Here is a 17,260-nt window from a genome sequence, read left to right as displayed (position 1 = left end):
CCTCTACCAATCAGTTGAAGGCCTTATTAGAACAAAGACTGACCTTCCCCCAGCAGAAGGAATTCTACCAGCAGAGGGCCTCTGGACTCTAAGTGCAGCTCTTTCCTTAGTCTCCAGCCTGTCAGCCAACCCCATCAGACTTTGGACTCAACAAGCCTCCACCATTTGTATGAGCCAATTCCTTAAAATACCTCTCTCTCTCTCTACATATATATATATTTATACATAGAGTCATATATAGAGAGTCATACATATATAATTATATATAGTCATATAAATATAGTCAGATATATAGCCATTAAGTATGAAATGTCTGATTTCCTTGAGTACTAAGTTTGACAGTTGATATCTCTGACATCTTCACTTTGACACTTCTTGTTTTACTTTTATTGTGAAGGTACATCCTCATTCTTTCAAACGCATGGTTTTTGGCTTGTGATTATCTTTAAAATTTTTATAGCAATTTTTGTGAAACCATGGATAAGCAAAAAATTCATGTTATTTTCAAATATGAGTTCCATCATGGAACCAATGCTGTGCACACAACTTGAAATATCAGTGAAGTGTTTGGGAAGGATGTGGCTGATGAACGCATAGTACATTAACGGTTCCAGAAGTTCTGTTCTGGTGATTTTATTTTTTTATTATTTTTGTTTTGTTTTCTGTCTCTCGCTCTCTTTCTCTCTTTCTCTCTTAACAATAGTTGTCTGAAGAATGAGCATTCTGGTGATTTTAATCTTGAAAATGAGCCATGTGGGTGACCTGAGACCAAGGTGAATAATGATGTAATGGAAGAGAATTCAACTCAACCTATGTGTGAATTGGCAGCAAGGTTTGACATTATTATTCCAACAATATTGGACCATTTGAAACAAATCAGCAAGGTAAAGAAGCTGAATAGGTACTTCATGAATGAAATGAGCATCAAAAGAGAAATCGTCTCTAAGCTTGCCTTTCTTTGTTGTCAAGACATAAAGGTGAACCATTTCTACACCGTACTGTTACGTGTGATGAAAAATGGATTCTTTTTGACAATCGCAAGTGTTTGGCACATGGTTGGATAAAGATGAAGTGCTGAAACACAGTCCAAAACTGAATATTCATCAAAAAAAAGCTAATGGTGTCTGTTTGATGGTCCAGCACTGGTATTATCCACTACAACTTCATGAAAACTGGTCAGTCGATTACAGTGGGTGTCTACTGCAACCAATTGGACAAAATGAGGATGCTTGCAATTAAGCAGCTGAGACTGGTCAACAGAGACAGGCCAATCCTCTTACAAGACAACTCTGGATCCACATGTCGCACACTGACTACCACTTCTTCCAGGCTTTGGACCACTTCTTGCAAGGAAAAATATTCAATTCTCAACAAGCTGTGTTAAATGCCTTTTGTGATTTCATCGCCACTAGCTCTCCAGGCTTCTTTGCTGCTGGCATAAACAGGGCGCCATTAATATAGCAAAACTATGTCAATATTTTAGGCTTCTACTTTGATTAATTGTACTGCTTCTTATTTGTGATATAATAAACTATACATTTGATTTGAAATTGGACATTTCATATTTAATGATCTAAAAATACACACACACACACATCCTGTTGGTTCTGTTTCTCTGCAGAGCACTGACTAATGCAGTATCCATTTGATGATAAAACAAAATCCTGTCACCCTGAATTATGAAATCTTAGATTCATTTCCTTAAATTTCAGGAAGATCAGGATGCCCACCAACTCCATTTCTTAACAATGGTTTCCTGGAACTCCTTCAGTTTCTGTGGGACAGGAATTGAGGCATGACTCCACTGGTCCTCTGCAATCAAGGTACGGGTCCAGGCTGCAGTCATCCCAAGGCTCGACTGGGAGGCAGGTCTGTCTCCAAGCTCACACATGTGGCTGCTGGCAGGATTCAGTTCCTCACTGGCCATTTGTCCTGAGGCAGCTGGCTTTGTTAAAGTGAGCAAGCAAGAAAAAACAGAGAGAGAGAGAGAGAGAGAGAGAGAGAGAGAGAGAGAGAGAGAGAGAGAGAGAGAGAGAGAGAGAGAGAGAGAGAGAGAGAGAGAGAAAGTGTGTCTGAGGGACATTCTAAAGCAAAAAATACCCAAATTCTGTGACAGATCAGATGCAGGGGCTTAAGAAAGATGAAGGTCCACAGAAGATTCTGAGGTTTTAGTCTGAAAAACCAGTGGTGGTGAGAGCAATGGCGTGCTCTAGAAAGAGCACGGGTCTTTGCAGAGGGGGCAGATTGAGAAGTCGTCCCACAGTGAGCTACCTCTGAGAAGTCATGTTGTCTGGTAAAAGGGATGTGCTCACAGAGGGGATCTCAGAAGCACAGCCTGACATTTTTTAGAATAAAATAGGGAAATGCTCTAAACGACTGGAAAAAGGAATGCTGACATGTGGAGCTGTAGAGAGATGAGGACCCACAATGATGTTAAACGGCACAGGAGCGCAAGGAAGAGGAGAGCACAGCAGCCAGTGGCCGCACAACCAGAGTTCAAGGCTGGACAGGATCCCAGGCACTTTCAGCTCACCACATGCAGCCACCGATGAAGAAAAGGACACCGAGAATGTGAAGTACCTTGTCTAAGGTCACACAGCAAGCCTAGGGCATGTGTGACACTCACTGTTTGGGACTAGCGGTGGTCATTACCCTTCTTTGGGAACAGTACCCCCATTTCCCTGAGAAGAACTCCCCTCTTTCAGCCCACAAGCTTAGGGCTCCAGCTGACTGCACCCAAACTCAAGGGGTGGGCTTTACCTTGGGCGTGGCCAATCAGAGCAGTGCACTGCATTTCCCCCGGCCATAGACATTGGCTTAGGAATGAGCAGGTGACCAGGCACAGCCAATGAGATGCTAGGAGGCTTTTTAAGGCTGCAGAGGTGGGCGCTCTCTCCCACTGGGCTTGAACCTGGGTGTTGTGAAGCAGAAGTGATTTCTACTGTCTGATCCTGAGGTAGGAAAAACCTGTCTTAGGATGGAGGGAAGACAGGGGTGGCTAAGCCCAGCGCTGGGAGAGAGACACCAGCTGGTGTCCACTGTGTGGAGTCTAAGATTAAACCAGTCCCCTTCTGGACTGCTCAATCATTCCTCCCAATACATTCCTCCCTCCCCCCACATCTTTGTGTGTGTGTGTGTGTGCCTAATCTTCCTTGAGTTGGGGTTTTTGTCACTCACAATCATGAATCCTAGTTGAAAATACAGGAAAAGTGAGTTTAATGAAGAGGAGAGTATTGGACTCAGAATTCTGAAGCACAAGGAAAACCAAACCAGAGAGCAACCTTTGCCACTGGGCAAGCAATAAAGACTTTTAGGATAGATTGATACCCTAGAGTAACTTGTGCACGTGTGCACCAGAAAATATATATGAAACTGTTTGTAGCAACACTGTTTGCATTAGCAAAAAGCTAGCAACTATCCAAATGTCCATCAATAGGGGAATGGATAAATAAATCACAATATATTCAAACAGTGGACCACTATACAGCAAGGAAAAACAGTGAATGATGGCTTCACATGTTGACATGTATGACTCTTAAAACACAATGTCGAGTGTAAAAAGAAAATAAATATGGTTGCATTTGGATTAGTACTCAAAATATCCAAAACTTACCAATATATTAATATTATTTAGGGATACATACATATGTCATAAACGTATAACAAAAAGTGAGGAACAGCACCTATGATTGGTTATCCAATGCCAACCGGAAATTCTTAATAAGATTTTAGAAGTATATGTAAATGTCTGTTTTTCATAATTGCTCTTTATATTGCGTGTTATCAGACAAGATAGTTATTTAAGAAACATGGAAAATGCAGAAATGACTGCAGTGCAGCAATAATTATGGTGCACTTTTTTGCTAATTAAGTTGGATATTTCTCTACATTCCTGAAATAATGTTTAGGTTTTTTTGTACTAGAAAATGCAGGCAGTGTTTTCACAAAAGTAAATGTACAGTGGTTTGAAATACAATAAATGAAGGCAATGCATGGCCTTCCAATAAAAAATATTTGAAGACTGAAAAAAAAAACCGAGGAACTGATAAACACAAAATTTAGGTTAGTTGCTAACTTGGCAGGGAAGGTTAGAGAGGGAGGAGGCACAGGGGCTTCAAAAGCATTGGTAATATTCTATTTTAAGCTGAGGGAGAGGGGATTTGAGTACCTGGGTATGTATTTTATTACTCTTCACATTACATATGTGAATGTGTAGTATATATAGTCCTTTGTATTTATGAAACATTTCATAATAAAAATAAGTAAAAGTCTTAGGATCATAACCTGGGAGACCATTTGGCAGCTCTCTGTGTGAGGAACAAAGGGAAATGGCATTGGATGTCATTTATTGTGTACGACCTGTGGGTTGAACGCCTCTAAGCATTTGCATTTTTTCACTTAATCTTCACAACAGCCCACTGAGTACTCTTAGGTACTGTGCTAAGAGTTAGGCTCTGAGCTTGGAGTTGGTGAAACCATCTGCTCAAAGCCACACAGCCAGCAACAGGTGGAGCCAGGATCCAAATCCAGGTCACCTGCCTGCAGAATTCACATGTTGGGCAGCCCCACGTGCAGCCAGAGCACGTTTTTACAGGCATGACAAGCCCCTAATAAGCCCTCATCCCAGTGCAGAGCCCTGGTAATTGCTGGGTTGGCCCACATGTCCTAGGCCAGGAGGCCTCAAGAAGTTCTTGTCCTCTCCCTGGATCTAGGACAGCTGAATCTGTAGCACAGCTTGGGACTTCCTGTCCAAGATTGAGGGGGAAAGCCAATTTGCTTGGGATTGAGGGGGTTCCTGAGATGGGAGAATTTGGGGGCAAAAATAGAGAAGACCCTGGGCAAAAAGGGTCAAATTGGTCATCCTACGTAACCCCTGAGCAGTGAAGTAGGGACAGAGAACAAGCTGACCTGGCTGCGCCCTGGTGCAGGCTTTTGGCCTTTAGGTGCATGAAGCCCACCCAAGTACAACATGTCCCAGTCATTGTCTTGGGATTCTACTAGTCAGAAAAACAACCTGTCCCCCTTGTGAGTGTGGCTGGGGGCTAGAAGTATTTGCCTCCCAGTTGAGAGCCACAGGAGAAAGTGCGAGCTCTTTTCCAACTCCAGCCCTCCTCAGGGAGGGGGCCTGGTCTGTGGGAGTGACTGTGACCGTCAGGTCAGTGAGCACTGAACAGTAAGGTGCGTCCTGTGCCCTGGGAGGAAGCAGAAGAGATCATGACCATGGGAGAGGGCTGGAGTTCAAATCTTGGCTCCGTGTACCTTGAGATGTTAATGGAAATTTTTAAGCCTCTGTCTCCTCATCTCTAAAAGGAGACAGCAATAACAACTTCACAGCATTGCTGGGAGGCCTGCACAGCATACTGTATGTGAATTTGGTACAACACAGCACCTGACGCATAGTTGAGGTACTGCATAAATGGTAGTTGTTATTTTAAAATGTGTATCAGTACTTTAGAGATGGACCTTCATCCTGATTGGATCCAGTTCCATAGATATGGAGCACTTCTCTTTGCATAAATGACAACTGGCTCACATATAACCTATGTCCTGGATTGTGACACCATGCTATACTTACACTGCCTGGTTTGAAAAACCAACAATTAAAGTCTATGAGCCAAGGTTGCAGTTCAGAAGGCTGCCTGCCACCAGGGGGCGGTGTTGCCAAGTGACTGTTGTCAGGACAATTTGCAGGGCTGGCCCAGGAGCGGTCCCCAAGAACACAGGGCATACTCATCACTCTGTAAACTTTCCACAAAATATGCTTTCAAACTCATATGTATTAATATTTAAACTGATATGTATTAATATTCATTAGTAACCAGCATCCACAAGTATATTCAAAGAAGGACATAATTCAGAGCAAAATTCAAAGACAAATGCGTAGGCAAAGGCTCTCAGTACTAGCACAGTCCAATGGCAGTTGGGACTTTTCATTTTCCATTCATGCGATGGAATACTATGCAGCTATGAAAATGAACACTGTATCACATACGGTATGGATGGATTTCATAAACATAATGCTGAATGTAAGAAGCCAGGCATGAAAGAATAATACTGGATGACTGCACATATATAAAGTTCCAAGATTGATAAAACTAATTATGGTAGTAGAAATCAGGATAGTGTTTTCCTTTGGAAGCCAGGAGAGCTGTGATTAGAAGGAGGGTTTCTCAGATGCTGGTAATGTTCGGTTTCTTGATTAGGGTGCTGGTTGCACAGGTGCATTCACTAGTGAAAATCCATCAAGCTGCACACTTGTGATACATGCACTTTTGTCTGTGTGTGTCGAGCTTCAATTGAGTTTACTAAAAAGAAAAATATCTGGGGGGTACCAGCATCTGCATAGCGGAGCACAGTAACCTTTTATTTGTGTCTGCCAAGTAAGTGTTCCCATCACTCTTCTCTGTTAACAACTCCTGCCCAGCGGCCTCAGGGCAGGGGAGGGGGTGGCCAGAACTGGCCTAGCTCAAGATGTCATCTCCCTGGCACTGGGGATTGGCCCAGGGGGGCTGATCAGAGTCCCTCCCTAGGATTAAGTTGCCTGTTGAAAAAAATTCTCCCTCGATGTTGTGTTGCTGGGATTGGGCTGCCAGTGGCTACATTCCCTGCAGGGACCAGGGGACTGGCTATGGGAGGAGAGACGGTGGCCCGTGGGTGAAGAAGGGCAGAGGCAGAGGAGAAAAGAGCAGGACAAAGAGTCCTGGCTGCTTCGAATCCCAGGTTCTGACCTTCCTCAACTTCTCAGAATCTTCATTTCCTTCCATTCTGTGTGTTAATCTGGCATCTTTCCCAGCTAGGTGAGGCAATGACTGGCGATGCTTCAGCTTGTTTACCTTGGATCCCACCTGCAACGGAAAGAGTCTGACCAGTCCATTGAGCAACCTGGTGGGCGGCAGGACCACTCGCTGAAGGAGGCAGCACCATAGGGGCAGAGCTTCTCTTCTGGAGAAAGTGAGAGCAGCGTGAGTCCACCTCGTTCCAGAACGTGCGAATGCTCCCCCCACGTCAGGAAGGTTTCACTACTTGGCCTCGGTGCTTTACGTGACCTTTATGTGTGCCAGGCTGGTGGCCAGCACCCGAGGTAAGGACATAGAATCACTTCCTAGTCTGGACTTCAAACTGAGACTCTGTTCTTTCAAATTATCCATCTAATTGACTCCAAGCCTTCAACCAATCTAGCTCAGAAATATCTCTTTCCTTCTTGGATTTCTCCCATCAGTGATAACCACAAAACCCCCAGCGGCACTTACTTATCCAAGGGGCTCGGTCAGGGCCATGAAGGTCCTGAGCAGAGGAAACAGGACAAGCTCCCATGCGCCGAGGTTTTCAGCTGACTCTTCATCTGTTTTCGCTCTCAGTGCCACATGGTGTCACTGTTGAAACACAGACAAGCCCATCACCCTGGTGTTGCCCCGCAGCGCTGATATAAGTCATAGATGCTGCAGCTCCTCTGGAGTTGTCCTCTCTGCCCACTGCTGGCATTTTGGTAGGCTGACCACGGCTCCCCACCAGCACCTGGTGCCTGGTTTGCTCCTTTGGCTGCTCTCTGGGACTAAGACTGGGGGGCGGGGGGGGGGGGGCTTTGCAGAGCACACCCTCAGGCTCCACGGCCCTCAGGAGGCTTCAGCTGTCCCGCCACCTTCCTGGCTCAGATGCGCCTCTGGCTCTGCAGCTCCAGATGTTTGCACCTCCGTGCAGGGTTGGGGTAAGTCCAAATGGTTGCTACTCTGCAGCGTCAGCCGCAAGCCCTGAGGTACCTTTCTCTCCCTGTTTCTGCATTCTGCCCTGCAATGAGGGAAATTCTAACCCAGGCCCAGCCCTCACCCCATTTCCTACCCTGCTACGGAGAACTCCTAAGAGCTGGGCAGAAGAAGGGAGGGCAGGGAAAGGGTAGGTACCACCACCGTTTAAGTTGTTCTTGAAGGAAAGTTAGGAAAACGCCCACCCTCCCCTTCAGGGGAGACAAAATAGACGATATATCTTACTTCTGTAAAAATAATAATTGTTACATTGAGATCATTTTAGGAGTTGCAAAGATATCTATAATATTCAAATGGCTCAGTTCTGGGATTCAGCTAGGTTATTGAAGCTGCACTTTCTATAATGGGGGATTGGGCTAAAAAGGTGCCTGGTGTTTAGCAGGCGTTAGTTCTCACACTTCTATAAAGTCGGCATCATTGTCATCCCTGTTTTACGAATGAAGAAACTAAGGCTCTGGAAAGGTAACTGCCAATAATATGCTCAAGAGCTGTGGGAACCCACCTTGCCACAGCGCCCCGCCCCCGCTGTGTCCCTGATGGGTGGGCGCCAGCCACCTCCAAATCAGGAACCACCAAGGAGCACTGAGCCTAGCCTCTGCGTCTTCCCTGACGTCACCTGCTCCTTTCTCCTCGGGCCTGTAAGGAGACACGCCTGGATCCATGGCTGGAGATAAGGCAGCTTCTGTTGATAAAGCCCTGTCCTGCTTTTATGGAGCAAAATTAAGTGGATTTTTGTTCCCTGAAACCTAAGTGCCCTGGGCAGAGCCTGCCTGTACCTAAGACAATAGCAGCAGCTTCCGTGCCCCAGGGGCTCGCCAGCTCCCGCTCCACTCTCTGCCCTCCGCAAACGGAACCCAATTATTAAAGATTCTCAGCTCACTCTGGGGGTAAATGTGAAACAATTTTCTTTTTTCTACTAACTGTCCCCAACCACTCTGTCAAATCCTACTTTTCTGTGACATATAGACATGTGAGCAGAGAGTCCTCCTAACAATATAAGAACATAACCATTGTTCACTTAAACAACATACATTATTATGTGTGTTTTAAAATATTTGTTAATTTTTTTCTTATTCACTTCCCTAAAATTGAAGGTCTACGTATGGATAGAATTCAAAGGCTACTTTCTCTGTAACTCCTCAACCTGCCACGGCCTCCATCCTTCATCCCAGGCAGCTGGCACCAGGTCAGACCCTTGACTGAGGATCTCACTGGTCGACTGCCTAGAACCAGCGTCCATCCTGGGTCTCAGCTGCGTGGGTGGGGTGGGCAGTCACGGGGAGTAGACAGCAGCCCTTCCAGGTGCCCTCCCAGACCCCTGGGCAGGGCAGAGAGCTCTGAATGGTGGTGCCTGGGCTTCCTTTTGCCTTAACTAGGCCCAAAACATATTTACCAAAAGAAGGCTTTACCACATTCTAATCTCTATATTTATTTCTTAAATTATAATCTAGGTAAAATTTAGAGATAAGAGAATACTTAGACAAAAGTAGGGATTTAATTCACTAATCTTCACTAATTTTCCACTATAGCTTTACCTTTGTGAATTCTCTTTTGTGGCCAGTCTTTCTTAACAAGTCTAATTTTTGCCAGATCCATTTTTTATCTCCAAGATGTGATTCTCTAAAGGTTTACTATTTGAAATTTTCGCTGTTGTTGGTTTTATTTTGCATCGGTTATTCACAAAAGTAATGCTCACTGCAAACTGAATAAAGGATGAATAATTTGTCTCCATTTTTTATTGCAAAATAAACTATCACCTGTCAATGTTCAGTCTAATCCAGGTACCTCCTTCACATTCTGAAAGTTCATCTACAATCAGAAGTTATTCTGGGTCTTTCACATGATTTTCTCTTTGACTTTAAGAGCTTGGTTTCAAACACTCTTATAGATTAGATATATCTATCCACAGATATTTTTCGTCTAATTTCAAGCTTCCCCTTATCTAGCATCTGCACAGTTCCTGCAGGAATAGTTGCCCTTTTCCCAGTCATTTGCCAGCACTGCCTTCTAATGCAGATCTCCAGAAACAAGGCCCCTAAGAAATGGAAAGCACAAATGAGCGTGCTTTGTAAACTGCTAACTGCCGTGCTGGTGAAAGATCTGGCAACTATTCGAGTCACTTCCAAACTGCTTTTGATTTGTGGGAGGGCCAGGCATGTGCTTTAAAGAACCTCAACCCCTTTTGTCATTATTAACACTGCCATTCAAGATATCTTTTTCCAAATAGCAGAAACAGAAAAACGACACTGTGCACACACGTCTCCCACCCACACGGGAAACTCTGTTCAGTCTGAGTGCAGGTCTAGCTGTTGCTCAGTTTCTGACAGGGCTGTTTAGGCCAGAGACAGTCCACTTGACACCCGAAGCCGCAGAAAAGAGGAGGAGATGATGGTGTTCCCAGGCAGCTAGGATGCTGGCTAACTCAGGGCTAGCCCACGGAGAGATAGGAAGATGCATTATTTTGAACGTACATTTACAAACAGTTGCAAACAGAACACAAAGAGGGTTTTTTGCTTTGTTTTGATTTTATCTTTGTGTTTTTAACAGGGAACCATTAAGCATTCTCTTTACGCTGCCAGACACGGCATCTACCAAACCAACGAAAGGGCTGAAATGAGAGGCAGGGTAAATGATTAGATTCTGATCTGGTCCACGTCATCAGCCCTGAACACCAGGCTGGGTATTCTTCTTAGAGCTCAAAATAGATATCTGGGGGTGTCAGGCAAGAACCAGGCGAGTGTTCTCCCAGGAAGGAGAGTCTCTTTTAGGAACCAGATGGTCTCGGCCACTTCACTTCCACACCTCCCCACCGTACTCCTCCCCACCCCCACCCCACACACACATATTGAATTTCACACTTTTAAAAATAGCTCCTGAGCAGTGGGGAGCTGCCTCTGAGCCTGGATCCCAGCCCTGAAACGCAGGCTTCCCTTGACTAAGAGCTGCCCTATATAAACCTGATTCTAGCTCCTGCTTACCTTTCCTTCATGCAGCAAAAAGAAAACCTCTCTCTCTCCACCAGAGCAGCTCCAGATTGAAATATTCACAGAGACAGATGTGGGACTCCCATAGCTGAGCCCAGACTTCCTTCAGCTCCTTAATAATTCATCCTGCTTATCTCCAGGAGGAATCTGATGGCATTGCTTTCACTTTCTACAAACGCCCCTTAAAGTCCCCCAAGGATGCCCTGACAAAGCCTCAGCTCCACGCGGCCTGTCCTGAGCCCCAGAGAGGTGGCTGGGATGAATGTGCAAGCCTCAGAAGGCCATCCTGGCCTGGGAACTAATGCATTTGTCCCACAGAACCCAGCAGGGGAAGAAGAAAGCAGCAGGTCAGGAAGAAATTTCAGTGTATTTGAGGAGACACAGGACCTGGAAGCTCCTGATCGCCCACCTTCACTTCCCATGGTCCCTCGGGGCTCTCAGGTAAGTCTGTGTTCCTGCAGAGGGGGCTCCTCGCTCCTTAAATTTCACCCCACTTTCCTTACTCTGAATGAGATCACCTGCATCACTGCAGAGTTAAGAGGTTGTGCTTTTGTTAATTTTTCTTTCTTCTCCGGAGGAGTGGCTTTACCTCAGCTCCATTGCCTACCTGCCCTTACCTCCTTGGGTGCTCCAAAGAGCTGATAACAACAATGGTGACCTCTGCATTCTGTATGCCTGATACTCTGCTAGGGAGGGGTGGTATCTGCAGTTGGTGAAGAAACTGAGGCTCAGAAACGTTAAGGAATTTTCCCAAGGCCACACAGATAGTCTCAGTGGGTAATCGGGGACAGAGGATATTTCTGTTAATATGACACTGAGAGGAGTGAATGGGATCATGTGTGTGAAGGACGTAGCAGAGTGCCTGGTGCAAAGCAGGTGCCCAAACTGCGATGTAGCATAGCGGCTCGGCAGGGTTGTGACTGTAATTGTATGCAGCTCAGAGACAGGTGGGAGGGATGTATTGACCTGGCCTTCCTCACGAAGCCACCTAGTGGTTAGTGAAGAAAAAGCCTTTAATAAGCAAGGCCCATTTGGTCAATTTTGTGATCAAACAGCATCTTTAGGTAACGGCCAGGTGACCCACACCTGCCTCCTGCGCTTCTCCTCTGGGTGGGTGTGTGAGTTTCCTTTAAGCTCCCAGTGATTTGGGGAGGTGGCGTGTTCTTGTGCCCCTCTGGCTGCTGTGGTCTCAGCGGTGGCACCAGGCTGAGTTGTGCAGGGGGTGAGCCTTGCTTCTTCCTGCCAGCCGAGGCCTCCCTTGAAGGGGGCACTGGCCAAGGTCCCATCACCTCCTGTGGAGCCCTCTGGTCTCTGGTCCCTTTTTTTTGGTCCCTGGCTTGGTGGGTCCATCCTGAGCCTCAACCGTGGGGTCACTGTGCCTGACCCCAGAAGGTCCCACTTCACACCTGCATCCCAGAACCCAGCGTCTACCACACAGGTAGCTGAGGGCCATTTTGGGGACGACCCAGTCCTCAGGAGGATGCCGCTGCACCCCTTAACCAGGCCCCATGGAGGCTTGGGGCCTCTGCTGGTGACCCATCTCAGAGCCATGTGTGAAAAGGGGTCAAACGTTTCCCTCAGCTTCTCTGCCCACCACCTTTCCCAAAGACGCGTCTTCTGCAATCTCCCGGACACTGGTGAGCAGTTCTTCTCCTCTCCCTCTTCCTGACTCCACCTCCTTTCCAGAAGTTTCTCTGTCTCATCCGCCAGGCCGGCTCTTGACATGCTGAAAGGGGAGATGGGAATTGGGACAGCCTCTCTTCTCCATTGTCTTGCTAGAAAGGTCAGCGGCCTGCCCTTGCCTGCCCTCGCATCTTAAGCCTCCTGACTCACACCTAGAGGTGGCAGCTGAGAGGTTACAGGAGCAATTAAAACATAATGGTTTAATATTTGTGAAAGTCGTGGCCTCATTAGAGAGGCTAAGAGCACCGGCTTTGGCATCAGATGGGGTTCAATCCCTTGCTCGGTCAGGTGCTAGCCCTATTGCCTCAGACAAGTTTCTTAACCTCTGCAAACTTCAGTTTCTTCATCAATAGGGTAAAACAACATGATGAGTAAATCACGTGCTTAGCACATGCCTGGAGCATGTGATGCTGGAGCATGTGGGTCACTGCCATTGTCGTTGTTACGACTTTATCATTATTTCTTCCCTCGGCCCCAGCATCTCCACGCCTGTCGGGCCAGGGATGAGGCCCCCTGTCACACTCACCAGGTCTTCCAGAGCTCCTCGTCTGCCTTCCCTCTTGGTCCTCGCAGGGCTCCCTCCAGGACCGCCCTGTGGATTAGGCCTTTGTCTTTCCAGGCCCAGTTCGAGGCCCCCCGTTACTGGGTCTTCTAGTAACACTAAAGTAAATATCAGCTTATCAGCTTAGCTGTGAATCACTTCTTGGACTTCCCATTTCCTGCCCCGTGTGCTTAGGTAACTCTTCCTGTGGCTTGTCACCCTCCTTCAAGAAGACCAGGAACCACATCTAAAGCATGTTTTCATTCACTGAGCAAATATTTACTGGGCTCCCACTATGTTCTAGGAATGGGAGACAGAGCGCGGAGCAGGTCAGACGAGCTCCAGCTCTGTGAAGCTTCCGTTCTAGTGCGGGAGACACATGATGAACCGTACGTGACTGTATCTGATATCACTGCCCTCAGAACAAAGTGTGATGGTGAGTGACAGGCAGCAGGGAGAGGATACCAGGTGTGTGTGGGGGTGACATCTGAACTAAGATCTGAACGGTGAGAAGATTGCTGGATGGTGTTCCAGAGAAAGCACATTCTACCTGCAAAGGCCCACAGGGTTGGTCTGTTCTAGAAACAGAGAAAACCAGCATGTCTGGAGAGCAGAGAGCAGGGGAAGAGAGAAGGCAGCAGTAGGAGCTGAGGTCAGAGCCTCATGTGGTGCCGGATGCCGCAGAAACCAGCTTTGATTTTGTTCTGAGGCACAGTGGGGAGCGACTGCAGGGTCGTCAACTGAGGGCTGACTTTGTCTGTTTCGTGTTTCACACAGATCACTGTGGAGGGTCTGTGGCTTGCCGGGGGGGACAGAGGAGAGCCTGGGAGGCAAGTGAGAAAGGCTTTTGCTGTGGCTCAGGGAGAAATGGTGGAGGCTTGATTGGGGTGGCAGCAGTGAACCTCAGAAGTGGAAGGATTCTGGATTTTTCTGGAGCTACAATTTATAGGACTTACAGATAGATTGTATACAGAATGCGAAATCACAGATGCGTTTGTGGGGGGGTGCTTACTCAGCTGGGGAACACTGGGGTAGAAATGAGTTGGGGTGGAAGGGACTGGAGGTTTCTGTCTTGGACATTTTAAACTTGAGATTCATATCCAAGTGGAGATGGCAGGTGGGCAGTTGAAAATAAAAGTCTGGAACTCGGGAAACAGGTCAAGGAGATGATCTGTTTGAATACATAAAACAGAATATAGATGGTTCTTAAGCTGTGGAGCTGGACGAGATCTCCAAAGGACAGGATGAAGAGACAGAAGAGAAGGGGTGGCAGTCTGTGCCCTCCTGCTTTTTGCACCTTTAGACGCCTGGATGGCCGAGGAAGAAGAGAGGCCACCGGAGACTGAAAAGGAATAGCTGATGAGGTCGGAAGGAACCAATGAGCAAGCAGTGTCCCGGGACCCAACAGAGTGTCCCCAGAAACATCCCATGCTATTATCTTCCTGAGCGCAGAGTAGGTGGTCTGTAAATGCTTTCAGAAAGCACAAGCTCTGTGGCTGCTGCTTGACATCTTTCCCTCTCCTGACACCTGCGTTTGAGTGACAGGTGCTACCTGGCCACTGGCTGCTGGCCCAGGAACCTAACAGCTTCCCACTATCTCTGACATCAAGGCTGATACCTCCACCTGGTTCAGAGGCCCCACCCCAACCTCCCGCCCCGGTTTCACACCCTGTGGCCTGTGACCCACAGCCCACGCCCTTCCCTCCTGCGGGCTCGCCCTACTCTGTGCCACCCACGTGGGATGAGGCAAGCTCCTTCCTACTCCTCACGCGACTCTGCCCTGTCTCTTCCTGGAGCGCTCCCCCTCCCCTCCCACCGCTTTTCCACACCTTGCCCCATTTCAAGATGCGGCTCAGGGCTCAGCCCCCCAGAGCCTCCTCGGTACTTCAGGCCCGGGCCTCTGTATTACACCTTTACTCGCTGCCAGCTTCCTGAAGCCCATGGGACACCCTCTGCCTCGCCCTCATGTCTAATCCGTCACCCGCCGGCGTCGGTCCTGCTGGGAAACACCTCTCTAAAATCCCATCCTTCTATCCACCCTGCCCCCCACGCTGGCCCAAGCAACCACCTGTTTTGCATCTGAGCCACTACAATTCACCTTCCCACCTCCAGTCCTGCCCAGCCCTGTCCCCACCCAGAGCCATAGTGGGCCTATTCACGCCACCTCTCTGCTTAACACTGGCCAGTGCCATCCAGTCCCTGAAGATAAGATTCCAAATCCTCACCATGGTTTCCAAGGCCTCTTGTGAGCCACCTTCCCAGACAGCTGTCACCGCCTCCCTCCGTACTCTCGGTGCCCCAGACACACGCGTTTGGTTCCTCAACATGCCCGCCTCTTCCACCTCCCAGGGTCTCGGTACACCGACAGCCCGCAGATAACTCCTGATTCTCCTCCAGGCTTTAGCCAAAAGGCTACTTCCTCTGGGAGATCGTCCCTGAGGCCTTCCCTAGTTGGAATCTGTCACTGTTTTTCAAAGCAGACACTCTGTTCTTTCCCTTCCTAATACTTATCACAGTTGATGGCTGTAAATTGGTTATTTATTTAGTTTCCACAAGAGCAGGTAACACATTTATTCTGACACCCAGAACCTATAGCACAGTGCCTAGCATTTAGGAGGGTCTCGAAAGTCTTTGTCACCGGTGAACAAAGCTTTCCCTGACTTCTCCAGCCCACATCAACTTGTAGAGACTTTGCTTTCCAAGTTCACTTACAGTTAGTTCTTCCCAATCCATTTGTCCTGTAGCAAAAACAAAAAGAACAGCAATAGCCACAATTTATTAAGTTTGATTATACTCCAGACTCTGTGTGCTAGTCACTATATATAAAAAATATTAATATATGTGTACGTATACATGTATATATAGTATATATATTAAAAAATCTTTACAATGATCATATGAAATTAGGACCCCATTTTATAGATGAGGAAAATGAGTCTCAGCGAGATCAGGGAATTGCCTACCACTGCCCAGCTAGTAAGTGCCAGAGCCAAGATAATGAATCCAGGTCTCTCTAACTCCAAATCTCCTACTCTTTCCACTACACATGTCTGTGTGGGTCTTGTCTCTCCAACAAGTCTGTGAAATCTAGTTCTTGTTGTAGTAAGCTTTTTGTTGGTAGCCTCTTTGGTTTGTGTGTGTTTTGTTGTTTTTTGGGGTTTTTTATATCCTCCACCTCCACATTGCAGGTGCTCCCTAAATACCTGCTATTTGTGAGGGGGTATCCTTCGGCAGGTGAGAGACAGGCAGGAAGACAAAAGATTCCATACTCCCACCAAAGTGGCCCCAAGATATGAGTTCCAGGGCCAGTTCTGAAAGTGGTAGAGTAGATGGCCATCCACAGATCCTGGCTTATGGGTGCCCAAAGGCCTGCCTTCCCCCAGATGCCTCCCTGGGCCTGCCCTGTCCTCTTTTCCCTGCCTAGTGAAATTCCCACGAGTAGAATTACTTACATATTAAGCAACAAAAGTTGGCCTGGCCTCCAGAAGGCCTCTCCCACAGGTGCTTCGAGCAGATAAAGGGATTAGCAAGTTGTCCCCAGAATCTGGGGTATGGCAGGATAGAGAGTCTCCAAGCTGACACAGAGCAGCTAGATCCTAAAGCAACCCCCTTGCCCAGTGTAGGAATCTCCTATGTCCCTTCCAGGCAGGTACCATTTGCATAACTCCAAGAATGGAAGCTCATTACTTCCCAAATGACCAAGTTCTTTCTTACACTAGGATCAAATCTCCCCACCCAGAATGGCCCTATTTGCACTGTCAGGTGTGGCACAACATCAGCCGTACTCCTTGTCTGTGCTTGCCAGCCCTTTCCATACCCAAAGTTATTACAGCTTTCACACTCTGCAGTTCCAAGCCTCTGCTGTCCTGGGCTCCACTGTCTGCTTCAGGCAAACGTTCAATGAGCCATGGCTTGGCTCCCTGTCTTGCCCACCGAGTGGAAGTCTTAGCTGGGGAAAGAGGAGGATCTAGATGGTGGACAGTGGGCCAGCTGCTTGGTAGGAGGAAGAGAAGGCCTCCCAGCACTTTAGGAAGAATTCCTTCCCTGGGTGGGTCTGCATGACCCCATCCTAGAACAAGGCCTCCTGCTACTCGCAGAGGATGGCCATGAGAGAATATGCCTGTGTTCTCTTGACAGAGCTGATATATATAAATATCTGGTATGGTGGCCTGAAAGATGGCAGGCATGAAATAAATGTTAGTTTTCTTTCCCCATCTCTAAAGACGTTTTTGGGTTTTTTTTGCTTTATTTACAATATAATAATTTGTTCTTTTTTAAAAAACTGGTTTTTC

General features: G+C 47.2%; 1 protein-coding gene across 1 annotated transcript in view; it reads left to right on the top strand.

Annotated features, from left to right (window-relative positions):
• Window positions 1-10,694: 10,694 nt before the first annotated feature.
• Window positions 10,695-17,260, top strand: part of PLA2G4E (phospholipase A2 group IVE) — a 60,479-nt gene continuing 53,913 nt past the window's right edge. Inside the window, exon 1 of the mRNA XM_012766502.3 lies at window positions 10,695-11,185. Coding sequence (XP_012621956.1) covers window positions 11,003-11,185 — 183 coding nt within the window. The 5' untranslated portion in view covers window positions 10,695-11,002. The remainder of the gene's footprint in view (window positions 11,186-17,260) is intronic.

The sequence above is a fragment of the Microcebus murinus genome, chromosome 6 (genome assembly GCF_040939455.1).
Source record: "Microcebus murinus isolate Inina chromosome 6, M.murinus_Inina_mat1.0, whole genome shotgun sequence".
Classification (NCBI taxonomy): domain Eukaryota; kingdom Metazoa; phylum Chordata; class Mammalia; order Primates; family Cheirogaleidae; genus Microcebus; species Microcebus murinus.
This window is presented reverse-complemented; position numbering and strand designations above follow the sequence as displayed.